Raw genomic sequence first — 24,720 nt, forward strand, 5'->3', positions numbered from 1 at the left:
TATCATCACATAGGCGGGTCCGCACCTGTGGAGAACTTTTATGCGAGTTTGAGCCACAATGACGCATAAGCCAGGGAGCAAGATCTCAAATGCTCCAGAGGATGTTTCTTTTATGCATCAGGTAAATGAGGGAACTAAGGAAACTTCCTTAGTGGGAGAAAGCAATGCAGGGACTGGATTACAGGACAGTTAACAAGATTATGTGTTCTCTTTAAGGTGGCTACGGCTTATTTCAAAGGTGTGTTGCCCTAGATGCACAGAGCGTACTCATATTTGGATAAAAGCCTTTTACTAAGAAGTTTATGCCTGGGGTGTGACCACCCTTCATGACCAGCTCAGTTAAGAGTTTATACTCAGATCACTCTGTGAAGTTACTTTCCCCTTTTCCCTCCACAGTGTTAGGAATTTCTTCCCAAGAAGGCAGGCTCAGCTAACACAGGACCACCCCGTGGCCGTGCAGGCGGTGGTTCCCTCGCTCGCACCTTCTCTGTCCCCTCCCCCTCACCTCCCTCACCAGTCCTCTCCTCTCACTTGGGGCGGGGAAAGCTAAGGGATCCCTAGGTCACCGGACCTCCTAGCCAGCCCGGGATCGGGCTCCTGCCCTCAAGTAAGGAACAGGGGGACGAAAAAAAAACCAAAACCAAAAACAAAGGAACTAGGGACGAGCCTGGACGCAGCCTCCACGTGGGGACAGCTGCGGCCTTCTCGCACCCTCCCTGGAGTGGTTTGCAGAGCCTGAGGCGCAAGGAATGGGGGCGGGGCGCTGCCCACACTCAAGATGGCGGCGGCGGTGGGCGTGGCTAGTTACTCACAGGCTGCGAGGAGGAGTGGGATCATGGCGGCAGCCGAGGAGCGGCGTCCTGGAGATGGGGAAGAGGAGGCAGTGAGTGCTACGACGAAAGCCTGCGCGAGGGGCGGTGGCGGTGAGAGCCGCGCTGGCTGGGAGAGGGCCAGGGGGCCGGAAGCAGCCGGCACCACGGATCCCCACGGGCGTCTTACCTGCTTTTTGCTGCAGGTGGGGGGAGGGGGCGGAGGGGCTGCAAGGGAGCTTACCTCACGCCTAGTTGCTGCATTGTCATCAGAGTGGGGAAGTAGAGTAGATGCCTCAGGGGAACGTCGCTTGCTTCTTCACCTTGAAAGCAGGATGTAGTTTTCACAGGGGTAGGATTGTTGTACTGGGGATTCTGAGGTGCTCTTGTTAACTGCCTCTTCTTGCACACCACTCGCAGGCTAGCTTGTTGACCCCTCTTTTCTTCCACCAGGAGCAGCTGGTTCTGGTGGAATTGACGGGAATTATTGATTCAGACTTTCTCTCAAAATGTGAAAATAAGTGCAAGATTTTGGTGAGTCTTCTGGAAGTGGAGAATGGTTGTAGATGTTCTTAAATTTAGAACAAGAATGAATGGTGAGCCATCTGTCCTCAAAGATTGATATATTCCACGTTACAAAGCTGCGAACTCTGAAGACAGTCATAGATGTACAGGAGGACGCATGGGAGAAAACGTTTAACTCTGCTCGAGTGGCCAAATGTATGGCTACAGAGAATTAAAGATTTGGAGGAGGTGGCATTTTGAAATGGAACGGTGTAATTTGAAAAAATACATTGTTTTAGTCTGGTGGGAGAGAGGGTAATTAGATATGCACACAGGTTACATTCAGAGAAAGGAGAGAAGGTGCCTACGGAGAGAACTTCAAAGACCTCACACTGCTGTCTTGAGCTATGTGTGATATTCTAAGTTATCATCTGTTTTATCACTTTGCTTTAAAATCTTTCAGCTACTGTTGACAAAACTTGCCCTGTTCTTAGCTTAACTTGAAGGGCAGGTTGACTGAAATAGACCCACCCATCCACTGGGGTATGAATTAAGTAGTCTGCAGGTTGTAGGATCTGTGATCAGAGCAAGTTTAGCTTATTGAGCACCTGCTGGGACAAGAGCGGGGGGTGTCCAACCTTTTGGCATCTCTGGGCCACACTGGAAGAAGAAGAGTTGTTCTGGGCTGCACATTAAATATATCATGACATGTAATCACAAAAGAATCTCATAATGTTTTAAGTAAATTTACAATTTTGCGTTGGGCCACATTCATAGCCATCTTGGACTGCATGTGGTTCCCTGGCTGCAGATTGGACACCTCTGTTCGACATTCACTTTGGTAGCAAGGTTACATCTGGAAGCCTTTTTCTTTTTCTCCTTTTTTAAAAATTGAGATATAACTGACATTAGTTTCAGGGGTATGACATAATGATTCAATATTTGTACATATTGTAAGTGATCACCCCAAAAGTCTAGTTAACATCTGTCACCACATAGTTACAAATTTTACCTTTTTGTGATGACAACTTTTAAGATTTATTCTCTTGGCAAGTTTCAAATATACAATAGAGCATTATTAACTGTAGTCACCATGCTGCACATGACATCCCCAGGACTTACGTATTTTATAATTGGAAGTTTGTTTCTTTTTATTACCTTTACTCAATTTACCCAACTCCTAAGGCATTTTCTAGTGATGATTTGTCATGATCCTCTATTCTGATGTAGGGAATTGACACTGAGCGGCCCATTATGCAAGTGGACGGCTATGTCTTCGCTGGAGAGTATGAAGGTAGGAGGATGTCAGATAGACAAAACTCGTTTTTTTTATATGCTTTACTGAGAAAGCAACTTTGTTACTTGTCATCAAGTCTTTAAATTTTTCCACAGACACTCCTGGGACCTGTGTTATATTTGAAGAAAATGTTGAACATGGTAAGTGATTGCTATGGTGACTTTTTACCGTGAAATATTTCAAACATACTTATGTACAGTGAATATTAAAATTAAACATTTCACGTACCCACTGTCTAGCTGTATCAAGTCATACCGTTTTGCCACACAGTGAAAAAAGCATTCCAGATACATTTGAAGCCCCTTGTATATGCCTCTCCAAATTTATTCTCTTCCTTTGGTCTTCAGACATAATCATTTACTTGAAGTTGATGTTTTTCTTTCCTATACCTAATTTTATATTGCATATGTGTATGTGCACAAAGAATATTAGTATTTCTGTATATTTTCAAACTATATAAATTATAGCATAGTATGCATATTATTCTATACTCTTTTTTCAACTAGAGATGTTTTGAGATTTATACATCTCAAAACATCTGTTTTTCCTGTTTCTTAGTGTTCCATTTGTGACCATACCACAATTTATTCCCCAGGTAATGGACACGTTGGTTGCTTCCATTTTTACCAGTGATTATTCTTAATAACTGCTAAAACTTATCGTGTGCCTTTTATGTGTCAGGCACTATTGTAAGTGCTACATGTATTAACTTATTTAATCCTCACAGGTGTACAAGGTAGACCCCATGTTGTCTTCATTTTACATTGGAAAAAAACTGAAGCACAGAGAGGTAGATAACATGCCCAAGGTCAGACTCAAAGTAAGAGGCAGAGTCAGATTTGAACTCAGATGGTCGGCTCCAGAGCCCATGTACTTAATTATGCTTATTAACGCACTACAAAAATGCTTCTGTGAATATTTTTATGTCTCCCTGTGCATATATGTACAAATGTTTAAGGTATGTATTTAGTAATAGAATTGATAGATCGATGACTGTGTGTTTGGTTCAACAATATGAAATAACCGATTGGGCTGAGTATTGACAATTTCATGTAGTTTGACTGACTGCTGGCTGCTTTCTAACACGTATCGGTTACGCTCACAGCAGCAGTGTACGAAAGTTTGCAGTGCGCTTCACATCCTTAGCTCAGAGCCTCATCTTCCCTCCTGCCTATGCCCACGGTTTTCTGTAAAGCTCTATTCCCAAGCAGTGGGCTGGCATTGTGTTTTTTCTCAGCCTTCTTTCATGATTGACAATGTCCTGACTCTAGTCTCTGGCTTTAAGTAGAAAGTCTCACTTTGTTCCTTTGTTTGTGTGATAGAATTTTAGACCTCATTACGCTATAGAGCCAAATTTCTGGCTTCACTTTCCTCCTTCAGGGCTGGAGCCTAGCAGGCCCATAGTTTTAATCTCACTCATAGCTTTGTGTGGTTGTCCCCTGGAGTTGTTTGTTGTTTAGGGTCCAGTTCTGCCTTCCATTGTTAATGTGTTTTATCTGTCATTTCTCTGTGCTTGGAACAGGAGGGATGAGTTAAATTTTAAACTTACTCAGCTATTTAGACAAGAAGTAGTTCAGTCTAACTCCCTAAATTGGAATTACTAAGGCTTAACATGATTATTTTATTTGCATTTTATTATAGTGCATTAAGCGGTATAATAATTGAGTTCATTTTATGTTCTAGTGGATGCAGAAGGTAACAATAAAACAGTGCTAAAATATAAATGCCATACAATGAAGAAGCTCAGCATGACAAGAACTCTTCTGACAGAAAAGAAGGAAGGAGAAGAAAACATAGGTTAGTTCACGTAGTTCTCTGGAAATAGGTTATTTAATATTGGCTTTGACAGTGACATATTCCTACCACAACATTGTTTTACTTTGTAGTAATAACTATATGTAATATCTTAAATACATTATTGAAGGTACTCCATGAAAAATACCAAATGTAGATTTAAAATGGAGTTCAATATGGGCCAATGTGGCTCAGTTGGTTGGAGCCTCGTCCCATAATCAAAGGGTTGTGTGTTCAGTTCCTGGTCAGGGAACATGCATAGGTCACCAGTCCAATCCCTGGTCTGGGTGCATAGTGGGGGCAGCCAATTGGTGTTTCTCTCACATTGATGTTTCTCTTTCTCCCTCACTCCTTTCTTCTCTCTCTAAAAATAATGAAAAAAAACCCCTCAGGTGAGGAAAATAATAATAATAATAATAAATAAAATCAGTTGAACTCTAATGTAGCAGAGCAAACTGGAGACATAAGAAATCTCTGCATTGGAAATATTTGGGAGGTGTTTGTCAAGAAGCTTGATGTGTTTTCCAACCCCTAGGGAAATCAGTAGTCTCCTTTCTTTTCTTAATTAAAATTCTTTGTAAGTGGGGAAGATGTGACAGCAGTTCTGGGTTCCCAAGGTGTACCCCCAGAGGGTCTCCTGGAAACTTGGCAGCTGTAGCAACCTTTCCTATGAAACAACTGGAAGAAGCTGGCTTTATATGTGAGGGAGGGACTCTAGGACCACAGTTGTTATTCCTGACTCTGGTTCTTAATTAGCGTTCATTTAACCTTCTCTAGTTGCTCATTGTCCCATATTAGACTTTAGACCAGTGCTGCTTGCACTGTAGCAGTCACATATTTGTAGAGATGAATAATAGTCACCTGATGGTTTAAAAGCTCATTGCTCGCCCTGGATGGGTGGCACAGTTGGTTGCAGCATCATCTAGTGCACCAGAAGGTCAGGGGCTGATTCCTGGTCGGGGCACATGCCTGGATTGCAGGCTCAGTACCTGATTGGGGTGTATACAGGAGGCAACCAGTCACTTCTCTCTCACATCTTTCTCTTTCTCTCTCTCTCTCTCTTTTCCCCACCCCTCCCCTCTCTAGAATCAATGAATATATCTTTGGGTGAGGATTAAGGAAATAAAAAATAAAAATTCTAAAAGCTCATTGCTCAAAGACATTTAAAACTCTCGTAAATATTACTTTAGTGATGAATATTTATGGCTTAATAGATGTATTTTAAGTAATAAACATTTGAAAGTACATTAGTCATGCAGAAATTAATTATACCAGCTACATATAACTACATAAGAAATTTTGGTTCTTAACAGGCATTTACCCAAACGATCCCTTTTTTAGGCACTTTGAAAATAACAGAAAGAGGGAGGAGTTTTGAAGTTCTAGGATGAACTTGAAAAGGAGTTATAGTCAGATAAACTGAGCTAGCATTTAGATACTCTGATTATTAGTATAAGGAAACTACAGAGTTTCCTCTCTTGCAGTCTTTAATAACCTGATAGATGTTTGTGAAGATTTGGGTGTTTTGTTTAATCAAATCAATTAGTAACCAATTATTTAAGGCTGTATTAATTATTTATTGCTACATATGAAATTACCCGTGAACCTAATGGCTTAAACAACAATGGAAAAAAACCCAGTGTCTTTCATAGTCTCTGTGAATATAGAGTTTGGGAGTAGCTAACCTAGGTGGCTCTGGCTTGGGGCCTCTCATGAGGTCCCAGTCAGTATGTTGGCTGGGCTGCAAGCATGGGAAGGCTTGAGTAAGGCTGGAAGATCTAATTACAAGATAGCTCACTCACATGACTGGCAAGTAGTTTGTGCTGGCTATTAGCGAGTTTGTTCCTTGAATCTCTGTAGTACTGTTTGAATGCCCTCCTGAATTGACAGCTGGCTTATCCCAGATCAGAGGATCCATGAGAACAAGGCGGAAGCCATGATGTCTTTCATGAACTAGCCTTAGAAGTAACTCTGTCATTCCTACAATATCCTGTTGAGTGTAGGAGGGGACTACATGAGCTTGAATACCAGGAAGGTGAGGATCATTGGGGACCAACTGGACACTGGCTGTCAAGTGTGGCAATATGCTGGAGGCAGAACAGAATAGATAGGAGGCGTGGCCCTTGCCTTCAAGGAAATTGCACTCTAAAAGTAAATCACACTGATGCACGTGGCTGGATTTCATTCAACTTACTGTATTTTGCTGTGTAGAATGCACACTTTTTTGCCCAGTTTTTTTGAGGGAAAGATAAGGATGCACATTATACATGGGTAGTAGTAATTCTGTGTCTGTATAAATGTTAATTATTTTATTTATGCTTATGTGTTAAAAGTATAACTCTAGAAAGCAATAATTATGATACCCTGCAAAATGATAGCCTGGAATATGATAATCAGTTTTGTTTCAAAATATAAATAAACAATTGAAAAATTAAAATGATTTTTTTCCTGAAAGTTTGGGCCAAAAATGTGTGTGCACATTATACATGGCAAAACATGGCATTTTAAGTATCTGCCGTGTGGCAAGTATTATGCTAAGAGTAAAGAATGGCTGCAAGGGGAACTAGCAGGACATTGCTCTTGCAGGAAAAAAATATGAAAGTCAGTAGTTGAAGCTGAACTGGAGAGAAAAAGACTGATCAATTTTTGATGGAGACTTTATAGGAATAACATGAGAAGACATGGGATCAGCACTTAGGAAGTTTCAGCAAATAGCTACAGAAGAGTTTATGGTGAGGAAGAGGAGCAGATGGAAATGTGAATAGGGTGGCAATATAGGTTGGGGTATCGTAACACCTAATGGAATTTAAGGATGAGACTAAACAGCTTGGGCTTGCTATAGAAATTAATGAGGAAAAAAATTAGTGAGGGTCCACTGAAAATATTTTCCTGAAAGGGTAATAAGAATAAACAAAAAGAGCATTGAAATAATTATTTTTTTTAGATTTTATTTATTTACTTTTAGAAAGAGAAGAAGGAATGGAGAAGATGAGGGAGAGAATCAGCGATGTGACAGATAAATCAACTGGTTGTCCCTCTCACACCCCCAGCCAGGTACCTGATGTGCAACCCTGGTATGTGCCCTGACTGGGAATTGAACTGGCAACCTTTAGGTTTGCAGGTCGGCACTCAGTCCACTGAACCACGTCAGCCAGGGCTGGAATAATTCTTGATTATAGAGGTGTATTAAAGGGTTATGGCTTTGACTGGGAGTATGGAAAGGAACAAACATTTTTTTCAAGTTTTATTGTTTGAGCCGTATGTTATTTTGCAATTGGATGTCCCAACTCAGAATAACATGTAAGTGCCAGTTTGAGGTGACAGAGTAGAATCATCCGTGGTATTATGAAAACTAAGTGGGTAAGGAGACAATGGTAGAGAAGGGACAGTTTTCTTTAAGGCATGAAATGGCAGTGACAGCTCAAGCTATCTCTCTGAATGAGATGGTAATTGAACTGTGGGGAAAAAAGCTTCACCCTGACTCGTATACCTCAGCTGGTTGAGTGTCATCTGGCAAACTGAAAAGTCACTGGTTTGATTCCCAGTCAGGGCACATGCCTTGGTTGAGGGTCAGGTCTCCAGTTGGGGACATGTGAGAGGCAACTGAACGGTGTTTTCCACAGATCGATGTTTTTCTACCCCCCTCCCTCCCTCCCCTCCCTTCCCCTCTCTCTGAAAATAAATAAATAAAATCCTTAAAAAGAAGGAAAAGCTTGGAATAGTAACTGCAGTAGATTACTTTTAGTAATATTGATGACGTGTGTCCTATAAGCATAACAAGGTCTCCATATAAAATGGAAATTGTGTCATTGTTTATCAGTAGTTACCTTGGTTCATGTTGAGGTTTTACTTTGACATATATTGATATGATGGAAATTTAAAGAAAAATATGCTTAAGTAACTAAAATTCCTTTTTCATGTTTCTTTCTTGGTTTGTCTTCCCACTCTTTAACACCACCCCTTCCCCCCCAATTAGGTGGTGTGGAATGGCTGCAAATCAAAGATAATGATTTCTCCTATAGACCCAACATGATGTGTAGTTTTCTACATGAAAATGAAGATGAGGAAGCAGCCCCAGCCCCAGATAAACCTCTGGAGTTGGAAGAACAAGAGATTCAAATGGAAGATAATTCAAACCTGAATTATGAACAGGAGAAACCACCACACTTGGAAATAGAGCATTCCGTTCCTCTTACCAGTATTTCTTCTGAAACAGAAAGTTCTGTTTTTATGGAAACTCAGGATACTGCCTTAGAAATCACTCCTAAATGAAATGTTTTTTGTAATAAATAGTGATGAACTTTGAAAAGTTTTATATAAAATAATTACCCATGAAGCTTTCGATTCACTCTTTTATTATTTTTATTGATAATATTTTCAATTACAGCTACAACTTAATACACCAGAGTCATTAAGAACCAGAAATAAATGGAATTTTTAAATATTGGTTAAAATGACTATAGGAAAACTTCTGTAATGAGTCCTTTAAATTAGAGATTTTACTAAGATAAGTGTATAAGTTTTCTATTGCAGCTATCACAAATTACGACAAACTTTGATTAAAACAATGCAAATGTATTTATTTTCTTACAGTTTTGTAGGCCAGCAGTCTGACATGGGTCTCACCTGGGCTAAAATCAAGGTGTGGGCAGGACTTCATTCTTTTCTGGAGTGGGAAGTAGGGGTGGAGATGACATTTCCTTGCTATTACAGGATCAAGGTTGCATTTCCTTAACTGTCAGCTAAAGACCATTCTCATCTTCTAGGGGCTACCTTCTTTGCTTGGCTCATGGTGCACTTCTCCTCAAAGCCAGGAAGGGGCAGGTCAAGTTTCTCTCCTGCTTAAAATCTATTCTGCTTCTACTATCCTATCTCTGACCAGCCTTTCTTGCCTTCTACCTTTAGTGGTCCATTTGAATACACGGAGTCCATCTGAATGACCCCATTCTTTTACGGCCTATAACCTTGATCTGCAAAGTCCCTATTGCCATGTAACGTAACATAAACAGGTATAGAACTGAACAGTAGGGCATGAGAATCCTTGGTGGGGAAAGTGGCAGTGGCATTATCCAATCTGCCATACCACAGTAAATATTATGTATCTAGGAACAGGAAAATAATTCACCTGGCTGGCGTAGCTCAGTGGATTGAGCGCGGGCTGCAAACCAAAGTAGCGCAGGTTCGATTCCCAGCCAGGGAACATGTCTGGGTTGCAGGCCACGGCCTCCAGCAACTGCACATTGGTGTGTGTGTGTGTGTGTGTGTGTGTGTGTGTGTGTGTCTCCCCCTCTCTCCCTCCCCTTTCTAAAAATAAATAAATCTTAAAGAAAAATAATTCAGAAGTGCTTAAGGATAAAGGTAATGTTCCTGCTATTCCGGCTATAATTCCATTCCTTTCCCACTTGAGAAAGGTTATTAGAGTTTTAGCTATAACAGCCATTCCATTATGATAATGACCTAGATCTGCTCTAATTTCTATTTGTATATAAAATATTCACAAACTATGATACCTTGTTATAGATTAAACCATGAAATTGCCAATATTTAATTGTTTCTGACTATAAAAAGGCAATTATGTGGTTTAACCTGGTACTAATAAGTTAAAACATCTTACATTAATTATAACTGTTGGAAAATATAACTATGTATGAGAGGTTAGAGAACTAATGTTATAGAATGAGGAATTATTTTTTCCTTAAGTTTTGTAACTTTTTACCAAAAAAAGTTTACCTTGATTCAAAACATGTCCAAATCATAAGCATGTATATCTTCCCAATTTTTATATGACTTTTTTAGTTTCAGTTTTTGTTTAATAAAAAGCTTATTTTCCCCACCATATGTATGTGTCGGGGAAACTGCTAATTATCTGACCTGGTAACTGTTCTTTTGTTTTTTCTTTGTAAAGAACCCCAGAATTTACTCAGGTCATCGGTGTGCCCAGCTTTCCTTGGTGTATATATATGGCCATATGACTAAGTTCTGGCCAATGACATAGAATCAGAAGTGTTGAGTAATGGGTGATTCTGGGAAGTTTCCTTAAACTTTAGGTATGAAAGGAAGTGGGCCAGCTTGTCCTCTCTTTCTTCCTGCTGGAACATTGATGTGATGGCTAGAGCTCCAGCAGGCTTCTTGGACTATGAAGGAACCTTGGAAATGGAAGCCATGGGTGACAGAGTGAGATAGAAGATTGGGCCCTAACTTTATGGTTCTGCCCTGGACTGCTATGAGTAGAGTTAATAAAATTCTCCCAGTAAAAAGACCTCATGTTTGCCTTTCAGCAGTCTTCTCTGTAAACTTTCTAGACAAGATACTAAAAAAGCCATTAGCTGTGATGCCAGGCGATATTGTTTATGATTAAAAATTACTGTTTGCTGGTAAATTTTATCTGGATCAAGAAGACTGTGAAAAGAACTATAAATAGCCATTGGAAAACATGGACTTTGAACTTAAAAAAAAACTTTTTAAAATTGATATTTAGAGAGAAGAAGGGACAGAATAACACCAGTTTGCTCCTCCACTTATTTATGTATTCATTGGTGGTTTCTTGTGTGTGCTCTCACCAGGGATTGAACCTGCAACAGTGTCTTGGGATGATGCTCTAACCAATTGAGCTACCTAAGTGGGGTGGGCTTTGGGCTTTAAAAAGAGTGCTATGTTTATTACTAAGATCCCTTGAAGCTACACTCATACTGTTTCAAGAGATACTGGTTCTTAGGGAGCATGAAGCTTCTAAGCCAGCATGGCTTTTGCACCTACCCAAATGGTCTTGTTCCCTTACATCTGTATTGACACTTAGGCAGCTGGAGTAAAGACTCCTGCTGAAACAAGGCTCAGGCTGTTGTGACATTTCCTATAAAGTTAAGTGAGTCAAGGGCCAGGCTGGGACCTGTGAGTGTGACTGTCATTCCAGATCCTTGACTATTGCTGTCATTCATTGCAGCTGTGCACCCCTGATCTTTACCTGAGAGAGAAATAACTTAAGTCACTGTAATAGACACACACTCCTAGTTGATAGATTATTCATTTCAGCAAACTTTAAACATTTAGAAAAGTATAAAGAAGTTGAGTGGAAGACTCTTGAGATTTGTAATCTTGCAAAACAAACATCTAGACTCTGAGGTAAGTTGTATCTTAAACTGAAGAGGAAAATATAGTCATAAATTCTGAAGAGAACATATGTCTCAGCTCCTTACATGTTAATAAGATGAAACGCTTGGAATTAAATAGGGTAAAATCTTATTTTTCAACAATGAAATATTTTGTAAAACTAGAATTTCTACACCATTAATCTGTTTTACTAACTTAAAAGGGTTACTTACAAGCTAATCTTGGAGCCAGTCCCTATGTAGCATCACACTAAATACTACTGTCATTGAACGCAATGGGTGGCTTTTGCTTACAATAACATTCTATTCAAAAGGGCTGTGTTGCGCCCTGGCTGGTGTGGGTCAGTGGATTGAGCACGGGCCTGCAAACCAAAGGGTTGCCGGTTCAGTTCCCAGTCAGGGCACATGCCTGGGTTGCAGGCCTGGTCCCCAGTAGAGGGCATGCAGGAGGCAACCACACGTTGATGTTTCTCTCCCTGTCTTTCTCTTTCCCTTCCCTTCTCTCTAAAAATAAATAAATAAAATCTTTAAAAATAAAAAACAAAAGGGCTGTGTTGTCAAGCTGCCTCAGTGGGAATTATTCCTTCAGGCCATTATGGGATGTTTGAAAATCCATTCATTTGTTCATTATATAATACATGGATGATCATAACAAGTTTATTGACAGATACAACCAGTTTAGTGAAGCTGTTGATACACACTTTTGTATTCATTTTGCAGCAGTTTAAGTTTTTTTAGATTTTGTTTTCATTTCCTTTTGTTCCAACAGTTTATGTGAAACTGAACAAGCTTCTAAATGTGTCGGGCTTGCATAGAGTAATCTTCCAGAAATGTTCTTAGTGACTTTTGGAAGTGGATTTTATGACTCTCTTTTATGACTTCCATCATTTTTCAGAATTTTGCAGAATAAGAAAATCCTGTTTATAAAATTGTCTCGAAGTATACTGTACATTATTAATCCAATGCAAAGTGAATATGCCTTTTTAATGACAATTTGTAATTTCTAGGCACTTTTCTCTTTCTTTGAAAATTTTTTTCTTGTATGCGCCCCTTCTTGGGGACTCTAAGGGTCCCCAAGAGACTTGCAGCCAGGGGAGCAATGGGCAGTGGTAGCTCATCCCAGGCTAACCCCCTAAACCTGTTTCCAAGGCCCCTCTTCTATGACTTCTCAGTGAGCCAAAGTAGCCCCGCCAGGCTCATTTCTTTCCCATAACATAACATTCCTAGACAGCCAAAGCAGCCCTGCCGAGGCTCTCCTGTTGCTTCTTCTATGCTAAGTCCTTCCTTGTTTCACTGTACCGAACCAGCTTTAACAAATGTACTTTCAAAACTTAAATTTTTTTTTTCTGTTTATAGTTGGAGGGGTGGGTTCCTGGTATTTTGTGTCTGGATTTAATGTAGACACACTTGAATATCATTAATAAAAATGTCAAGGTAGCTGAGGTTCTAGTTTTCTCAGATCCAAAATAAGATTTTAATTTTCATATCTTAACAAGCTTTTATTTTCTACTCATATTCCATGCTCCCAATCTGTTATAGTATTAGTGTGTTACTGCTGCTGTAACAAATTACCACAGACTTAGTGGCTTAAAACAACATAAATTTATTGATAATTCTGGAGGTCAAATTCCAAGATTCAATCTTAGGGAGATAAGATCAAGGTGTTGGTAGGGCTGCTTTGCTTCTGGAGGCTCCAAGAGGGAAATCCGTTTCCTAAAAATCCTTTTCCAGCTTCCAGGGATGTGACTGCTGTCTGACACATGAGCTGGACCAGAACAAATGACCAGAATGGAGATGGCTTACCACAAACCTCCCTTAGAGGTTATAATTGATGTTCATTCTGATGTACACCAGCACCCCTACCCTGCCACCGGTTATGTGCTGGTTCCTGGAACAGGCCGTTGGCCTGGCCTGGTCAAGCATGTAATTTCTTGTACCTGGGAGCATTCATGTACTAATACCCATGTCAAACCTCCTCCACTTCACCCTATATAACACTTCCCAAGTGGCACAGGGGTCCATTTCATCTTGCATCTTTCCAAAATGCACCTCTTTTGTAAAGTTCCCCTGATAAACAGTATACTAATCACCATACTGGAGTGGCCAGCCTTTCTCTTCAGTCTTTCACTGCCCTTTGCTTGTGGAGGTTGATTTTCAGTCTCTGGGCCTTTCCTTGGGCCTCTGTGCTATAAAAGGCAATCTCTAAAAAATGTTTTAAAAAGTATAACCAAGTATGCTAAGAAAGAAGAGAAAATAGAATTATATAACATGTTCAATTAAGCTGCAAAAGGCAGAAGATTGGAAGAGAAAATACAAAGAACATGGCAATGTATAGAAAACAGTATATATGGTAGATATTAATTCAACTTTATAAAATCATTTTGAATGTCAGTGGTCCAATTGCACTAATTAAAACAGATTGTCAGAGTGGTCAAGAAACAAGACCCAACTCAATGTTGTCTATAAGAAACCCACTTAAAAGACACATACATTAAAAGTAAGTGAATAGAGAAAGATGTACCATGTAAAGTTAATCAAAAGAAAGTGGAAGTAGCTCTATTAATTTCAGGCAGAGAAGACTTCAAGGAAAGTTATCAGGGATAAAGAGGGGCATTACATACTGATAAAGGTTCAATTCTCCAAGGAGACATAACAATCCTTAACGTGTATGTGCCTAAAACGAGTGAAAATACATAAGCAAAATCTGATGGAACTGCAAGGAGAAGTACATGAATCTAATATTATAGTTGGATACTTTTAACACCTCTCTATCAGAAATGAACAGATCCAACAGGCAGAAAATCAGTAAGGACATTTGAACTCAACACCATCAATCAACTGGATATAATGGACAGCTATAGACAACTTTACACAACCATAGCAGAATATACCATACATTCTTCTCAAGATCATATGGAACATTTACCAACACATTACACTGGGGGGCCACAGAGCACATCTTAACAAATATAAAAAGATATATAATTGCTGTCAAACAACAATGGAATTAAACTAGAAATCAAGAACAGAGAGCTAGAAAATTCCAAAATGCTCAAAAGACTTAACACATTCCTAAATAACACATGGTCAAAGGAAATCTCGAGAAATTTTAAAATATTTTAAACTAAATTAAAATGAAAATACAACTTATCAAAACTTGGGGTTTGCCGTGAAAGCAGTGCTTAGAGGGTTTTTTTTTAAATGTTTATTTTTAGAGTGGAAGGAAGGGAGAAAGGGAGAGAAACATCAACGTGCAAGACAGGCACTAATCTGTTGCCTCTTGTACAGCCCCAACTGGGGACCAGTCCTGCAACCCAGGCATGTGCCCTGATTGAGAATAAACCTGCAACCTTTCAGTTCACAGGCTGGCACTCAATCAATCAAGCCACACCAGCCAGAGCTACTTAGAGGGAATTTATAGCACTGAATGCATATGTTAGAAAAGAAGAATGTTCTAAAATCAATCATCTAAGCTTCCACATTGGAAACTAGAAAAAGTTAATTAAACTCAAAATAAGCAAAAGAAGATATAATATATTATAAATATTAGAGCAGAAGTCAAATGAAATTGAAAATAGGAAATCAATGCAGAAAATCAGCAAAACCAAAAGCTGGATATTTGAAAAGGTCAACAAAATCAATAAGCCTAAAGCCAGGCTAACTAAGAAAGAAGAGAGGACACAGATTACTAAATCAGAAAGGCAAAAGAAGACATTACTACAGACTTCATGGACATAAAAGGACAATCAATAAATATGATAACTCTATGTTCACAAATTTCATAACTAAAGGAAATGGACCTTTTCATCAAAAGATGCAATTTGCTAAAACTCACCAAAGAAGAAATAGACTATCTGAATAGGCTTATATCAATTAAAGAAATTGAATCAGTAACTAACAACCTCCTAAAACAGGAAGCACCATACCCAAATAGGTTCACTGGTGAATTCTACCAAGTATTTAAGAATGAAATTAAGCCCTGGCTGGCGTAGCTCAGTGGATTGAGCGCAGGCTGCGAACCAAAGTGTCACAGGGTTGATTCCCAGTCAGGGCACATGCCTGGGTTGCAGGCCATGACCCCCAGCAACCACACATTGATGTTTCTCTCTCTCTCTTTCTCCCTCCCTTCCCTCTCTAAAAATTAAATAAATAAAATCTTTAAAAAAAAGAATGAAATTATACCAGTTCTCTACAATGTCTTTCATAAGACTTGAAGCAGAAGGAGTACCTTCAAACTCATTCTACTAAGCTAGCACTACCCTAATACCAAAACTACACACAGACATTACAAGAAAACTACAGACCAGCATCTCATGAACATAGATCCAAAAATCCTCATAAAATCTGGGGAATTGAATCCAACAATGTATACAAAGACTTATACACCATAACCAAGTGGGATTTATCTCAAGTATGCAAAGTTGGTTCAACATTCAAAAATTAATGTGATTTTTCATATCTACAAGCTAGAGAGGAAAAATCACATGATCATATCAATGGAAGCAGAACAAGCATTTGACAGAATCCAACACCAATTTATGATTTAAGAAAGCACTTAGCAAACTGGGGACAGAAGGAAGCTTTCTCAACTTGACAAAAATTATCTGCAAAAACCCTACAGCTTGCATCATATTTCATGGAGAGAACCTTGAAGCTTTCCTGCTAAGATCAGGAACAAGGCTAGGATGTCCCCTCTCACCATTGCTTTTCAACATAACACTGGAAGTCCCAGCTAATGCAACAAGACAAGAAAAGTAAATAAAGAGTACACAGATTTGGAAGGAAGAAATAAAACTTATAGTTCTCAGATGACTTGATCACCTACGTAGAAAAATTGAAAGAATCAACAAAAAACTCTTGGAATTAAAAAGCAATTAGAGCAGGGATGCAGGATACAGTTAATACACGAAAGTCAACTGCTTTTCTATATATCAGCAATGAACAAACTTTGAAATCTAGAACAATACCATTTACAATGGCACCCCAAAATGAAATAAGTATAATTTAACAAAATATGTGCAATCTGTATATGAGGAAAACTACAAAACTCTGATGAGAGAAATCAAAGAAAAACTAACAAAATGGAAAGATATTCCATATTCATGGATAGGAAGATTCAATATTGTCTAGGTGACAGTTAGTTCTTCCCAGCTTGATCTATAGATTCAATGCAATCCCAATAAAATCCTAGCAAGTTATTTTGTGGAGATCGACAAACTGATTCTAAAGTTTATATGGAGAGGCAAAAGACCCAGAATAGCAAACACAATGTTGAAGAAGAACAAAGTAGGAAAACTGACACTATGTGACTTCAAGACTTACTGTAGAGCTGCAGTAAGAGACAGTGTGGAATTGGTGAAATAATAGATAAATAGAATTGGTCAATGGAGCAGAACAGAGAGCCCAGAAATAGATCCCCATAATTACAGTAAATTGGTCTTAGACCACGGAACAAAGGCAATACAATGGAGCAAATACAGTGTCTTCAGCAAATAGTGCTGTGACAAATAGATATCCATATGTAAAAGAATGAAGTGAACCCCTGTCTCATGCCGTACACAAAGATCAGTTCCAAATGGATCAAAGGCCTAAATATAAGAGCTAAAAGTATAAAACTTCTCTGAGGACAATATAGGTGTAAATCTTTATCATTTGGGTTAGGGAACGAATGGCCTCATATATAACTATATATAACACCAAAAGTACAAGCAACAAGAACAAAAATGGATAAATTTGACTTTATTAAGGTTGAAAACTTTGCTTCAAAGTACACTATCTAGATAATGAAGGCATCTATTCAATGAGAGAAAATATTTGTAAATTATATATCAGATAAGGAACTGTGTGTAGAATGTATAGAAACTATTATAACTCAACAATGAAATAACCCTATTTTAAAGTAGGTTAAAATTTAAATAGATGAAGACAGCCAATCAGTCCTAAAAAGAGGCTCAACATTATCTGCCATTAGGTAGCTGCAAGCAAAAACCACAATGACATATCACTTCGCATCCACTAGGGTGGCTTAATGGAAAAAAAAAAAGATGGACAATAGCAAATTTTGGTGAGGAATAGAGAAATTAGAATCTATGGTTGATAGACTAAGACTCCCATCAAAAGACCTTAAAGGACCAAAGAAAATTTGCTGCATGCTTGACATGGGTTCATCATCATTAATTATTCAGGTGGGCCCCCTATAATCACAAAGATCTTTTTTTTTTTAATCCTTACCCAAGGACATCCCCACCCCCTGCTTTTAGAGAGGAAGGGAGAGAGGAAAGGAAAGAGAGAAACGTCGATGTGAGAGAGAAACATTGATGGGTTGCCTCACATACATGCCAGGACCGGGGATTACTGGTAAGCCTGCAACCTAGGTATGTGCCCCAACAGGGAATTTAACCTGCAACCTTTAGGTTATGGGACAACACTTTAACCAGCGAAGCCACATCCACCAGGGCCACAGGGGTCTTGTGAGAGGGAGTCAGAGTCAGAGAAAAAGATGTGACAATGGAAACAGGTTCAATTGATGCTTTTTGGAGATGGAAGAACCCCAAGGAATGCAGACAGCTTCTAGAATCTAGAAAAGGCAAAGAAACATTATTTCCTGGAGCATTTCAGGGGGAATGCAGTTCTGCTGACATTCTAACTTTTGACTTGCAAAACTGATTTCAGACTTCTTTCAGAACTGTAATAATAAATTTGTGTTATTTAAGCCAGTAATTGTGGTAATTTTTTACAGCAACAATAGAAAAATCAATGCCAAATACTCTTACATTGCTAATAAGAATGTAAAATGGTGCAGGTGAAAATAATTTGATAGTTCCTCAGAATATTAAGTATAGAGGAACCATATGATCCAGCAAACGTACTCTTAGGGAATTGAAAATAAAAGCCTACTAAAAAACTTGTACATGAATGTTTAAAATGGCATAATTCATAATACTTAAAACGTGGAAACAACCCAAAAGTCCATAATTTTTTGAGTGGATACACAAATGTTGTGTATCCATAGAATGGAATATTATTAAGTTCTCAAAAAAATGAATTACTGATACATGCTACAGCATATATATGAACCTTAAACACAAGCACATATGATCATACAAAGTGAAACAAGCCCGACACAAAAGGCCACATATGGTTTGAATCCCTTTGTATGTATGATATGTTCAGAATAGGTAAATCCATGGAGACATGGACTACTGGTTGCCAGGGGATGGCAGGAGGGGAAAATGGGAGTGACTGCTACTTTGTTGCAAACCGGCGTATTTCTTTTTGGGGAAATACAATGTTCTGGGAATAGTGGCGATGGTGACACATCCTTGTGAATATATGAAAAACCACTGAATTGTACACTTTACGGGGGTAAATTTAAGGGTATGTTAGTATACGGCAGTTAAAAAATTGGAAAATCACAATCCGTGGTGTAATTTTGTGTACACCTCACACGGATCTATTTTTACTGATCACATAAGTACCTATCAACCCCTGTTGCTATTCGAGGGGAGTCCCAGAAGAGCACTTGATCCCTGAATACGGGGATTTCTTGGACAGCAGTGCCTCAAAAACCAAGGGAACAGAACGCAATTCCCTCCAAAATACCCGCTAGTGCCTCTAAGCGTCCAGAACGCGCCAGCCCCCGGAAGTGGCGTAACACGGAAGTTCCGGTTTCGCCTGTTCCGGGTCACTGGCCTATCTCGCGGGAACCGTGCGGGCACGTGTGTTCATTCAGGTCGCGCTGTGGTAGCGATGGACGCTTTGGATCGGGTTGTGTAAGTTCTCAGGCTTCCTGCCGCGGGGAACGTTGGGAGAGGGGCGCCCGTGGAATAGTGGAGTGATGTAGCTTCTGCATACCCCTCCTGGTCTCCGTTCTTGATCCTCACACCCTCTGCCAGTCAGACGGGTGGGGGCCCGATCAGTTCACTGGTCTGGGTCTTTCTGGGTTGGTCTGCCTGCCCGGAGCCGGATTGCGGGGGAGCCCACCGTGGTAGCCGGAGAGGTGGGCGTGTGGGGGGAGAGTTTGCATAGAAGCTTTGGCCGCTTTTTTTTATCGTAGCCAAATACAAGTGTTGCGATTTCCGAGGGGTGAGGGAGGTGGAAGAGTAGGGGATTACGAGCACAGGCCTCGGAATCTGTCTGACAGGTCTAGATGACAGACCAGGCTCGTCCACTTAGGCTTTGTGGCATTGGACCATTTAATATCCCTAAGTCTCGCTTGGTAAAATAGCGTTCATAATCGTACCTCATAGAACTGTGAAGTCTGTTGGGTAAGGCTTTGCTACAGCACGTAAAAATGCTCATTAGCTTTTAGTTTCCTCCAAACTATGTACATTGCCCTGAGTTATCCTTAAATTAATTCGAAAAATATTTGTTGGTTTCCTAAATATTCCTGCTGTTATTTGCTGTTGCTTTCTTCCCATTTACCTGGGTTAACATGCAAACAATAAAGTAGTATTTTAGTCAATAATTTAGACATCTTTAAAATTTATTTGCTGTATATTCCTCTAGATTTGGGGACTGCAAAATGAATGAGACTAGTTTGCCATCTACTCGGGGGACAAGTGAAACTATAAGGTGTTACTTGCATTTGTGGCTGGTTGGTGAGAAGTAACTATCTTGAAGGTGGATCATAAAACGTTTATATTGCCATGATGCAGACACACTAAATATATCTTGATTTAATAAATAATATCTTTGCCAACCAATAAATTATTAGGAGCTTTATATGTGCTTGACATTTTATCTGGAAGAGAATTTTTAAAAACTTGCATGGTAAACCAAAGTGTGTATACATTCTGTTTTTTTCCCTCCTTCCTGAAGTGACCATAAGACTGGTAGAAGGAGGGACGGTCAGAGTTTTTTAAGAGAGGAGGAATTCTTTCAATAAGTGTCAGAGAATTCTTGGAAAAGCAAGATCTCACTATAGTAGAAGCACAGGTGAAGCTCTTATTCTGAACAGGAAAGTGTAAAACACATTCTACCTGTCCTGTCACATAAAATCAGAATACTGAATTTCTTTTCCATTCATATTTTGCAGGGTGATTGGTCTAGATGAGTTTTAAAATCTAGCTCATTTTGAAGATTTGGCTACTTACAAGTTGAGTAACCTTGGGCAAACTACCTCTCTGGCCTCATATGCCTCATCTACAAAATGGGGATAATAACCGAACTTGTCTCGTAGGGTCTTGGTGAAGGTTAAGCCTTAATAGAGTGACTCTATAAATAAGTGTCCGTCATTATTCCCTTTCGGTGACAATAATGGGTGACTTTCTCAATAGTTACGTTGGAGTGGGATAGCATATAATTCTTGGCAGGCATTGTGGTCTTAAACCTGGAGAAAATATAAGTAATAGTGAGCCTCCTTATGTTTAGTAACTATCCACAGGTTGATCAGCAGTCAGTGTGCAGTTCTTTGTGGTAGGTTACAGAGTAGAGTTTGACTGCCTTAAGATTGAGGAAAACATGAAGTAAAAATAGCAACAGTATTCACTTGAGTTCTTTTTTCCCTTTAATAAAAGAAAGATTTATAAAGAAGCAGTAATAAAAGAAGGTTGGGAATATTAAAATGAAAGTCATTTTTTTAAAAACTCAAAAGGTAATAAAATTTACTTTTTTAATAGAAATAACTGATTTTTTTTTTTTTTTTTACTAATCATCTCCCTAAAAAGTGAGATTTTGTTTAATGGTGAAATCCTAACGGATAAGTGTTACATAATGTTTCTGTTGATTCTTTAAGATTTTTCACATTAGCCAAGTTATGGTTTTATAATGTGAGGAAAATATTTTAAGTTGTTATAAATTGTGATTTTTTTTCCGAACAGAAAACCCAAAACGAAAAGGGCCAAGAGATTCCTTGAGAAGAGAGAGCCGAAACTCAGTGAAAATGTTAAAAATGCCATGCTCATTAAAGGGGGAAATGCAAACTTGACAGTGACACAAGTACTCAGAGATGTGGTATGTACATACATTTATTTTAAAAATGGTTTTGAAGTCATTTAGGACATTTTCAGCATATGAGTTGGGCTGCTGGAGAAATGTATATGCAGATAAGTTATCCTAGCCTTAAGAACGGCTAGCCTTGGAGAAGAGCTCAAGTTGGAGGTTATTTGCCTTGCCAAGGCACTGAGTACTGGTTTTCCTTAAAGTGGTTGATTTTAAAATTTGATTTACTCACATTTAAGGAACATATCTAACTTGTAAAGTGAAATAACTGCATATTACTGTATAGTCATTCACCAACAGCAGTTAATTGTGCTAGGTGCTGAGGATTCATAGTTAGATGAAACAATCTCTTTCTTCAGTGAACTTTGTGAGTGAGACAGACAAGTAAAAAACTGCAGCATTGTGAATTGAGTGCTGTGCTGGAAGCATGCACAGGGGTGGGATGGTTGGCAGCGTTGGAACAAGATCTGGGTGAGGAAGAGAATGTTTTCTAAGGCTGAGGAAAAAGCTTGTTTAAAGGAAGTGTGGTCCAGGATGGTGTGGCTTGGTTGGTTGGCCTGTGAACCTCAGGGATGCAGGTTCAATTCCCAGTCAGCACATGCCTGGGTTGTGGGTTTAGTCCCGATTGAGGTGCATACAAAGGCAACCAGTTGGTGTTTCTTACATCGAAGTTTCTCTCCCTCTCTTTCTTGCTCCCTTCTGCCTTCTAAAAGCAGTGACCATGTCCTTAGCTGAGGATTAAGAAAACAAATAAGGCCCTGTCTGGTATGGCTCAGTGAATTGAGCACTGGCCTGTGAGCAGAAAGGTTGCCAGTTCAATTCCCTGTTAGGGCACATGCTTGGGCTGCAGGCCAGGGCCCCGGTTAGGGGTGAGCAGGAGGCAACTGATTGATGTTTCTCTCACACATTGATGTTTCTCTCCCTCCTTTCTCCTCTCTGAGAATAAATAAATAAAGTCTTTTTTTTTTTTTAATAAGAAAGAAGACAAATAAGAAAGTGTGAAGGAGCATGATACATTTGGGGAACTGAAAATAATTGGGATGGTGAAAGAAAAGTGGGCCAGATGAAAACTAGAAGAATAGGTAGGGATAACATAATATGGGTATAGCATGGGTATAGCTTGAGTATAGCAGATAGATTCTTGGATTTAATAAACTAAATAATTGAATAGATTTTAAAACTTGACTAAACTCCCTGTGATTGATTTTTAAACAGCAGTCAATTCAGCGGTCTAACATATTCATTCTTTTTGTTTGTCCTAATGCCATTGTGTTAATGGGATTCTGCTCTTGTCCTCCCAGTATCCTTACAACACAGTAACCCTGCACGGTATTTAAGTAATCTCTAAGAACAGCACAATATTACAGATTATTACTATAGTTAACACTCATGTTGATGACTCTCAAGTTGTCAAAAATTTGTGGTAATGGCCTTGGCTCGGTCGCTCAATTGGTTAGAGCAATATCCCCATGCTCTAAGGTTGCAGCCTTGATCCATGGTCTGGGAACATACAAGAATCAACCAATGAAGGCATGAATGGGTGGAACAGGAGATCTGTGTGGTTTGCTTCCTCCCTCCCTCCCTTCTCCCTCTCAAATCAATTTTAAAAACAGGAATAGGTGGTAATGTTCATTCCACTGAGGCAGCGAAACGTGGTCAAAAATCATCGTAAGTATTAGTAAAAAGGTAGATTTTACTGGTGAATTTCTTTTCTCCCTCTTTTTTTGTTTGTCCTCACCTGAGGACATTTTTTCATTGCTTTGAGAGAGGGAAAGGGGCAGGGGGGAGAGCAACACTGATGCAAGAGAGAAGCATCTGCAGGTTGCCTCCCTACACACCCAAACCAGGGATCGAACCCACAAACCAGGCATGTGCTCTGACCTGGAACTGAACTTGCATCCTTTCAGTGATGGGACAGTGCTCCAACCAACTGAGCCATACCAGCCAGGGCTGGTGAATTTCTTTCGTTCACCAGCACTAATGGTTAATGAATGATCATTTCACATTATTTGTTGTTGTTTTCCTCATTTACCTCTTTCTGTAATGCAAGGTAATGCCGTAGATCTTTTCGTTCCCTATGGCACAGAAGTACTGACTATATAGGTAATAAGTTGATTATTAGTGGATGGGTGAAATAAGTAGGAAGAAAAATGAAAAGAGGGTTGAAAAACAGGAAAAAATGTTTAAAAGATTTTATTTATTTATTTTTAGTCAGAGGAGAAGGGAGGGAGAAAGAGTAGGAGAGAAACACCAGTGTGTGGTTGCCTCTTGCATGCCCCATGTTGGGGACCTGGCCGGCAACCCAGGCGTGTGTCCTGACTAGAAATTGAACCTTTGACCCTTTGATTCACAGTCCAGTGCTCAGTCCACTGAGCCACACCAGCCTGGGTGAAAAACAAAGTTTTTTAAGGGCTATGTTTAAACTGTCTAGTATTCTGATTGCCATCATTATGACTGTCTCAGTTTTCTCATTTCCAGGCACTGTTTCAATTCTGTCAGCTTTTCCTGGTAGGATTTATTTTTTCTGTTTCCTTCTGCTCTTTCTACTCTCAAATTGTTTGCCTGGAAAGCATGGAGTAGGTAGAATTTAAAGAAATGAAGGGAAGCATTTAAGCTGGATAGACTATTTATTAAAAGGGCATAGAAAATTATAATTAGGTAAGTCCAGGCTAAATTAGAATATTAAGCTTGTGTTGCAAGTTGTTGTAAGTGATCAAAAGGGAGCCAAGCAGAGGACACCAGAATAGGGTTTAGGGAGCAGAGTAATCTTGTATAATGACTGTTTTAATGCTTTATTTTTACCTCTGCTTTACCTCTGAATGTGTTTTGTTTTGAAAGCTCTAAATTATGTTTTACAGTATGCACTGAAAAAACCATATGGAATCCTGTATAAAAAGTAAGTTTTTCTTAAACTTTAAATTATATTAATTCATTATAAAAGTAACAAACAGCCACTTTAAGAAAGATTTAGGAACATATTTTTTAAAAAACACTGTAGTTCCTTACATACAGCTATTTGTATTTCTTAAAATTTATTTTTTTCCAGTCTGTTTTCACATGTATTAAATATTCTTACCTAGTTGTAATAGTAGCATATGTGTTATTTTGAAATAATTTTAAACTTAAGAAAAGTTCGCAAAAATAGTAGAGTTCCCCATACGTCCTTCAACCAGCTTCTCTTAATGTTTATCTTGCATAACCATAGTGCAATGATAAAAAATAAATTAACACTGGTACAAGAGAGTTAACTAAATTGCAGCCTTGGTTC

The 24,720-nt window shown here is 39.1% G+C and overlaps 2 protein-coding genes across 3 annotated transcripts in view; both read left to right on the forward strand.

The window, feature by feature from the left end:
- The first annotated feature begins 763 nt into the window (after positions 1-763).
- On the forward strand, positions 764-8,964 carry GTF3C6 (general transcription factor IIIC subunit 6). The gene is made up of 6 exons (XM_028509829.2): positions 764-883; positions 1,263-1,343; positions 2,544-2,607; positions 2,706-2,750; positions 4,294-4,407; positions 8,381-8,964. Exons 1-6 carry the CDS (start codon positions 779-781, stop codon positions 8,674-8,676), a joined length of 705 nt encoding a protein of 234 aa, XP_028365630.2. The 5' UTR covers positions 764-778; the 3' UTR covers positions 8,677-8,964.
- A 10,215-nt stretch (positions 8,965-19,179) lies between these two features.
- The window catches only part of RPF2 (ribosome production factor 2 homolog), a 31,898-nt gene continuing 26,357 nt past the window's right edge, over positions 19,180-24,720 (forward strand). Inside the window, exons 1-3 of one of the 2 annotated variants that reach the window (XM_028509250.2) lie at positions 19,180-19,282; positions 21,332-21,464; positions 24,311-24,348. In XM_028509250.2, coding sequence (XP_028365051.1) covers positions 19,260-19,282; positions 21,332-21,464; positions 24,311-24,348 — 194 coding nt within the window. In that variant the 5' untranslated portion in view covers positions 19,180-19,259. Of the gene's footprint in view, positions 19,283-21,331; positions 21,465-24,310; positions 24,349-24,720 lie in introns of those variants that run through there. The other variant, XM_036024570.1, reaches the window with a different exon arrangement.

This window comes from Phyllostomus discolor, chromosome 4, assembly GCF_004126475.2.
Source record: "Phyllostomus discolor isolate MPI-MPIP mPhyDis1 chromosome 4, mPhyDis1.pri.v3, whole genome shotgun sequence".
NCBI lineage: Eukaryota > Metazoa > Chordata > Mammalia > Chiroptera > Phyllostomidae > Phyllostomus > Phyllostomus discolor.